This window comes from Manihot esculenta, chromosome 1 (assembly GCF_001659605.2).
Source record: "Manihot esculenta cultivar AM560-2 chromosome 1, M.esculenta_v8, whole genome shotgun sequence".
NCBI classification, from domain to species: Eukaryota; Viridiplantae; Streptophyta; class Magnoliopsida; order Malpighiales; family Euphorbiaceae; genus Manihot; species Manihot esculenta.
This window is the reverse complement of record NC_035161.2, coordinates 38078813-38086728: the sequence shown is the minus strand read 5'-3', so window position 1 is coordinate 38086728 and position 7916 is coordinate 38078813. Positions and strand designations below refer to the sequence as shown.

Here is a 7916-nt window from a genome sequence, read left to right as displayed (position 1 = left end):
ACATACGCCACAAACTTGAAAACTCCAACCAAGACTGGAGCCATCTGTCCACTGTGGGGTTGTTCATTGAAAACGACATATCGTTCCCTGTGCTTCCATAAAGTTGAAGAATAAGAGGTGCATCATAAATGAATTTCAACTGGTTTTTGACGGCCGCGCATGTCGGATTGACTAGGCCAGTGTCCACGTGTTTAACGTAGATAAGAGATGGTGAACGTGATTTAGGCAATACTTCCAAGGCTTTCCCCTTGCCTTTGCCAATTTGTGGGCTCTACTACTTCCATATATGATCTGTAATCGTGTCTAGGCGTGGTTTTTGGGCTGCCCTTTAAACGACGACAATCTTTTATGAGCTTCAAAATTACTGATATCAATTAGCTGGCAATGCCTTTGGTGCATGCTCATTAACAAACAATGCTATTAAACGCCGATGTGACTAATCTTACTTTTTTGTTTTTCTATTGGTCTTTATTGGTGTTGGTTTGGGAGGTAGGAGTGACTAATCTTACATCTTAAGGAATCGACTTATACAATAGTGGGCTGGTTGGTGTTTTCTATGTAAAGAGCTCTCTACTCCCTAAATGGAGTAATCATATCATACAATATTAGGTCAATAGTAATGATTTCATATTCAGAAAAGAATTAATTAAATAATTAATTTATCATTCTATATATTAATCTGACTTGGAATAACTCACATAGTTTTTTTTGCTTATTTAATATCCATAAGTGTTTGATTGATAATACCAAATGCCTGTATTGATTTCAGATTTCACTCAATAATTTCATCATTTGTGAGTGGCTAATGATTAAAGGGTTTGATGAAAATTATTAATATTTCTTGAAAATGGATCCTAAAAAATATGGAAGTAGGCCCTAATGATCAATTATTGAACACTCTAGGAGTTTATACTCCATAGCAAATACACAAGGCCTACTTTCTAAAATTTAGGGGGATTTTTTTTTACAAAATTTTGTGGGGAGCACTATTATGTGGTAATTTTTTTCCTTAAAAATAAAAAAAACAAAGAGCTCTTTTATTAAAAAGACATACATATATATGTACATATGTAACTTGTATTAATTGTCATTGCATATCAATACTTGCATGGAATCATTGCTTTATTATAGGACCATGCATAGCTATCCAATTCGTTCTCCAAATTTTTCTTAAAAATCATGATAATATGTGGATGTGACTGGAAGGAATATTTTTTAGTTGTATTCAGAGAAAACAAAACTTGTAATTCATACTGGTTTATATAATGCATGAACGAAGGTATACATTGCCACACAAATCATGACCCTCGATATGCAGAAGTTGATGACTGGTCCTTATCAAGTTGGTTTGGCAAGGGCACAAGCTCATAGCTCTGCTTTGTCATCTTTATATCCCTGACCCAATTGGTCCAACCCTGGGCTGTCCCAGCTGGGGACCAATATTTGTCAAGTCTCATCCACCACATATTTTTTCTCAATATCTTCAACTCTCATCTCTCTCTATATAAACTCCTGCAAATCCCAGGAACCTTTCAATCCACAAGTCACCCTTGTACTACTTGCCCAAAATTCTACTCTTCTTACCCTCTGATTACAAGAGAGTTCTACAGTTAAGCTTCAACATGGCAGCAAATGCTTTCTCAATGAGAAGCATGAAGGTAAGGTCATGGCAGAGGTGTTCAAAGCAAGTTAGGGAGCAAAGAACACGGCTTTATATCATCTGGAGATGTACTGTGATGCTTCTGTGTTGGCATGACTAGTAGCCATAGCCCTGCCCCTTTGTTGATGGGTCAAGTTTCGAACAGGCGAACGGAGAGTGTATCAAGCGACTGACTTTATTAAAGGTAAAGTCAACGATGAACGAGGCAGAGAACAGTTCCTCCAAAGAGTCGCTTGATTTGCTTATACAAGGCGGAGAAGCTGGGTTTGAGAATGTCCTGTTCTTTTGTGGAACACATGTAATATAGAAAAAAAGAAGTGATGGATGCCTTTTTACATTTTTGTTTCCTCCACTCTGTAAAAAGGTTTATTCGAATATAAACAAGTATACGATTCCTGAGCCAACTTCTGAGAATTTGAGAATTATGCAGAGAGTTTTGAGCTAGACAGCACAAATTTTTTCTCAAGTGACTAGATTAGTTCAGGCAATGCAAGTTAGCAGTTTCCAACAGTTTATGAATTATATGAAAAAATACCTGCTAGACAAATAAAAACTGCGCAATATAAAATGTTCGGGTTACTTGCAGCTTATTTCATTGCATTTTCCATTGCAGGCAGAGCAGGCGTATATTAAACAAAGAAGACGCAGACCAAACTGAACTTTGCTAATATGAATCTATATCGAACTATAAGCAAGAAAAATGATAAATGAAAAGGAGATCACCGATGATAACTCAGGAGCCATATGCATCAAGTTACAACAAATTTCAGTGCTTATGTGGCTGAATCTCAGGGGAATTCTCTATGGCTATTGCTGCAAACTTCAATAGCAACTTTTGTGTACCTGCATATTTGCTAGACAAGGCAAGAGAATTGCCAATTTTCAAGGATCCTGCCCACGTATACATCCTTTTCCAAGTAATTGAAAGCCATGGGAGATGTCAAGAACATTAGATGAAATAATTGGTTTGCGTATTTATTTCATCAGTCATTTCAATCAAGTCCAAAAATAGATATTAATAGCTATAAACATATATAAAACTAATTCAAAAATCTCCAATACTACCTAATATGTAACCCATATAGATGAAATTATTCCTTCTTTATCCATCATCTACATTCCACCTCAGCTTTACATTTCTGCGTCATTTTCAAAGAAATCCCACCCATCATCCAAAAGCTGTTTTTTATTCCTCTCCTCTTCCTGTTGGCTCTTAGGTGACTGGTTAGAAATAGAAGATGTGGGACTTCTCTCTTTAGGGCTGTTAAATGTCTCCTTCTGCTCAGGGACTAGTTCATCAGATGCCACGCTTCTAAGAGATGAGCCAGACGAGGCTAAGATGCAACTAGTTTGGCTTGAGCTAATAGATTTGCTCAATGGAATACGCTCATCAAATCTCTCTTTCAGCAGTCTCACATCCTGACAAATAACAGATATTTCTCCTCTGCAAGAACAAGGAGAAGAAAGATTCATTTAAGAGGTGTTCAAAAATCCAAAAGATGAAAGTAATTTCCTGCTTCTACCCAAGGCAAGATTCCTCAACTCACATATGTATTATACAGAAATTTAGAAAAGCAAGAAACTGATTTTGCAAACCTCAGGTGAATATTTAAAAGAGTTATACTTTTTGCATGCCACTACAGTAGTGAAGGATAGCATTCAGTTAGTAGATAGTAATTACTACTGGACCAATCCAAGTAACCAGGTAAGATAGGTTCATCATAAATAAAAGAAAGAACCATACAATGCAAATTCAAATTTAATAAATAATAACATTGGAAAAAACTTACTGCAATGTATCAACAAACTGACCACGGTCCATCAGAAACTCCCGAAGCTTCAGCAGAGCAAAATTAGAAAAATTAGTTACAACTTATCATCATTCCTCTACCTGGTTTAGACATCAGTACACCAAGTATTACACCGCAGCAATAGTTGTTACCTTAGAATTTTCCTCTGCCTCCTGCTTAAGGAACTTGGACTCCTGCACCACCTTCTCCATGATGGCTTCTTGCTCAGCAAGAGCATTTCGTGCAGATTCTTCTTTTTCCTGCTTCTGCTCCTCAGCAGTTCTCCTTAGCTCCTCTGCTGCCGCTAGTCGTGCTTCCAGTGTTTGATGCATCTGCATAAATGTAGCACTTACCATATAAAGGCATTCCTTGTATTGGATAACAAGAGGAAAGTGTGTTAAACTTTAAGTAGTAAAGCTAATGCAAACCCATGTCTACATTTGATTCATCCAACATCTAATATAGAACATATTTCTATACATCACATCACAAGCGATCTGATTATAAGGAACACCTCATCAAGAATTGCAAGAGCTTTATCTCTTTCATAGGACAAGCTGACTAGCCGAGCCTGCAACTCCCTCGCTTCAGTAGCTAGAATGGCCTTCTCACCATAAACCTCCCCGGCATGCTGCAAAACCAATGAAAAATGCTCAAAATTTATGATAATCTTTTAAAAAACAATAAAATACACAATTATATACTCGTAAAGTATGTCCAGAAAGTTAATACTAGGTTACTAACACCACTGCACTACCATGTCATTTGCCTCCTTTGCATGTTTGAGCATTTGTTTAAGTTCCTCCACCTTGGATAGAATGTCCACGCCTGCACGAGCAGCTTCCTCTTTAGCTAGCTCTGCGATTTTCTCTTGAAGTTCAACTTGTCTCATCATGTTCATTATTGACTCCATTGCTAAAAACAAGGTTTTCTGCATTGTCATCAATGGAGGACCAAATATTTGTTATCGACTGGGAATGTTTGATCAAGAAAGGAACATGTCTTTTTCATGCATTGTATAGGTTTAGTACAATTAGCAAAGATAAATGAGAATCTGATAAATTGTATTGCTGGAAGTGCAAGTCAAAGCCATGCTTAACTACTTCCAAAATTGCACAATAGATCAGTAATCACAAAAACATTCCCAAGTGATAAGAACTAATTGAGGCACCAAATTAGACTATAATACCTTGTTGTTTTTAGCAGCTTCAACAATATCCTCAAGGAAATCAACTTTGATGTCTTGATTGGACTTACTACCACTGGAAGTGGCAGACAATTCTGATTGAAAATCACCTTCTGCAGCATCTAGCATCTTTTCAAACACAGAATTTTCCACTTCCAAACCAGTACCAGCTGAAAATGACTCTACTTGCAGGACTTCTTCACTACAAAGCCTGTCAAAATTATCAGCTGAAGAGCTATCATGATCCTTCCACTTGCTATGATGCCCACAATTTTCCACTGACAAACCAATTGGCATGTTTTGGGAAGTTTGCTCATGCCCAACTTTGATGTTAATCTCTTGACATTTACCCAAAGATGAAGCTGACATCTCATCTTCAGTACATAATTGACTGAGACCAGTATTTTCATCTAACAACAAAGCACTTGATGTGAATTTGGAAGTCTGGAATGTGGAAGACTGGACATTATCTTCTTGATGTTGAGACCCCATCGACAATACTGACTCCTCCTTTTCAGTATTCAAGTTAGACTGAACATTTTCTTCTTTATTTTGAAACCTCAATAACAAAATGGATTCCTCACTTTCAATATTCCCTTCAAACTGATTAATGTTATTCCCTGGGAATTGATTAATGTTAACATTTTTATCAGAAGATAATGTAGTAGGTGGAAGTGCCTTCTCTTGATGAGTTGAATCAGAATAATGGATGGCACTAGCACTTGTAAGATTAGTTTTACAAGCATCTTCTCTGGATATTGATTTTGGTTCCAAAGAAGAGGTTATAGTTTTATTGTTCTGCTCCTCATTTACAACTGCATCTGATAAGTAAATAAAATCAAAGCATAAATCCAGAAATCCATGAAATATTATAATAGATCTAATACCATTCTTATAATAAGGACAAATTTATAGAAATTGATCTTAACTTCAATGAAATAATTAGCATATAGTGTCAAAAGGATTAATGTCAGCTTCAGTTTTACCTCTTCCAACTGATAGCCCACTCGGACTGCAGTCCTTAGGGAGGGGATGGTCAACTGTGGACTGTTGTAAAAGAAAAGGAAGAACCTCGGAAACAATGACTTCAGCAGCTCCATTAACATCTTTGGAGTGCTCAATAGCAACAGCCTTTAGCATGCGCGAGTCCACCTATGACATTGAACTTCAAATATTACAACCACAATATAAAGGGAAATAAAGCCAGTGTTTTTTTCTTCTTAAAGAATAAAGCCAGTACTTTGAAAAAAGGAGCAGAGAAGAAGGAAATATATATATATATATATATTTTGCGCTTTAGTTATCAGTTGCAACTGTAGGCAACTTGCTCAAGACTACATAGTTGCATGTAGATCAAAATATAAAAGGAACATTTCAAATTAAATGAACCGATAACAAAAATACCAAAAAATGTACTGGCTAGATATGAACATAAATATTCTTCATGATTAACGAATTGCCTGTTGGCCGAGGTAGAGTGTTGTTGGTTGCTGATACCTCTAAAGAAGGTTGTAAACAAGAATCATCTGTTTCAGGTGCTTTCATTCGCAATTAGCATAAAACATACAGATTCAAGAAAATATTCAGGTACGCATATATTCATCAGTTTGCATTCACCAAAATAATTTCCACAGTAGAAACTTATTTTCCTACAGGTTTAAAACTTCAACATTTATTCATTCGCACACCAAGAGCATGCTACAAGAACATAATCTTTATTTAACCATATATAAGTTCTGAGGTAAGACGGACACCTGTGGAAAAAGCTCCATCAAGGTTCGATAAACTGCTTTGAAACCCATACCAAACAGCTAGTAATCTGCATTTAAACGAGAGAGAGAGAGAGAGAGATATTCAACTTCCCCGCAAGTAGGCAATTACAGTCTCAAAAAAAAAAAAAAAAAAAAAGAAAGAAAAAGAAAGAAAGAAAACCCTCAAATCTTCCATTTCAAGAAATTAAAATCACTAATTTGACAGACAATCCCCAAAATTCAGAACTGGATTTCGGAAGACAGCGCGAAAATAAAAGGAACAAAACAACTGAAATTTTAGGTTTCAGTAACTCGAAACGGAGATCAATTTCATGATAAAAACACATTAAAAACAGATGTGGGAGATCGCTAAAAATTTTCTTATCCTCTCTATAATTTTCTCGTAGATCAAACAAAGGAATTAGAGACAAAAGCACTGACCTAACTTTCGAGCGCAAGAGCAAGGGCGTGACCGTGCACGAGAGAAGGCTAAAAGAAGCTGTGGAATTATTACGAGAGAGTGAGTGGGGAAGATTACGGTGGGTCTTTGTAGCGTTCGTTTTCTCGGGAAAATGAGTCGGCTGACACGAGGACAACTGAGCAACTAAGGAATTGGATATAAGCGTAATAAAGGTGAATCAACGAAAGCATTTATGTCAAATTACATTTAATTATTCTTTTATTATACGGTTGCCTTCGTGTGGATTTGACAATCTGCATGGCGGTGGTTTCTCGTCCGAGTTAACAAGGAGACGCAAGTCGTATCATTTTATCGTTTCATTTGGTCATTTTCGAGGGGTGGCTTCCAGGAAACTTCTTACGCCGATTTGCTTACGTTCAAAATGAAATGAAAATGAAAGCTTAACTGCTTATAAACATTTGCCACTTAAAATTTTATTTTATTTTTTAAGAGGGTGAGGTAATTAAATATACTTAAATTTTAAGTTTTTCTTAAAGAGACTGATTATATATATATATATACACACGCACATAAAAGGATCATCTCAAGGTTGTCCGTCCATAACATAACATACTAATGCTCTCCCCTATATGCATTCATAATTGACAATAGAACTGATGGTATGCCACATACACTCAAGATCCAACAGACCATTTCAGGAACCGAGTCTCACGTGCTGGTGAAACAGATGTAAAGAATTTACACATTTTGAAATTCCAACATTATTTGACCAATACAACACAGGCACTCCCTAACTGAGGGGACATGGGGGAGACGACTTAACTCACCCTGCTCCACTCTCCCAGAAACCATTACTAGACTAATGTGGCTGGGGGAACGATAGCTGAAGCTGATCAATCAAACTTTTCATATTTTTGTCTGGTTTCTTGTTCACTATGGACAGAAGTTTAATATACAGAAAGAAAAACCAAGACCTGATATTGCAAGGGTATTTACCTAAACTTGTTTCATAACTAAAAGTTGATTCATTCACACTGATTACAGAAGCTAAGGATGTCAAAGCAATTAAACGTTGGAACCTATAGTGTAATTGACGAACTGGAATTGT

At 36.5% G+C, this 7916-nt stretch overlaps 2 protein-coding genes across 4 annotated transcripts; one reads left to right on the top strand and one right to left on the bottom strand.

Moving 5' to 3' along the window:
• Positions 1–1250: 1250 nt before the first annotated feature.
• On the top strand, positions 1251–2064 carry LOC122724977 (small polypeptide DEVIL 14-like). The gene has a single exon (XM_043961356.1). The coding sequence runs from the start codon at positions 1623–1625 to the stop codon at positions 1758–1760; it is 138 nt and encodes a 45-aa protein (XP_043817291.1). The 5' UTR covers positions 1251–1622; the 3' UTR covers positions 1761–2064.
• A 545-nt stretch (positions 2065–2609) lies between these two features.
• Positions 2610–7116, bottom strand: LOC110611867 (myosin-9). Of its 3 annotated transcripts, none has more exons than XM_043961354.1 (9): positions 6829–7115; positions 6391–6455; positions 5623–5788; positions 4640–5457; positions 4208–4381; positions 3965–4081; positions 3603–3818; positions 3451–3497; positions 2610–3104 (listed from the first exon to the last, which is right to left on the bottom strand). In XM_043961354.1, the coding sequence occupies exons 2-9, from the start codon at positions 6436–6438 to the stop codon at positions 2792–2794; spliced, it is 1899 nt and encodes a 632-aa protein (XP_043817289.1). In that variant the 5' UTR covers positions 6439–6455; positions 6829–7115; the 3' UTR covers positions 2610–2791. The 3 variants fall into 3 exon arrangements, with proteins under 3 accessions (XP_043817289.1, XP_021608093.1, XP_043817290.1); XM_021752401.2 differs by having other exon boundaries at positions 3603–3782; positions 6829–7105; XM_043961355.1 differs by lacking the exon at positions 6391–6455 and having other exon boundaries at positions 6829–7116.
• Between the last annotated feature and the right edge of the window lie 800 nt (positions 7117–7916).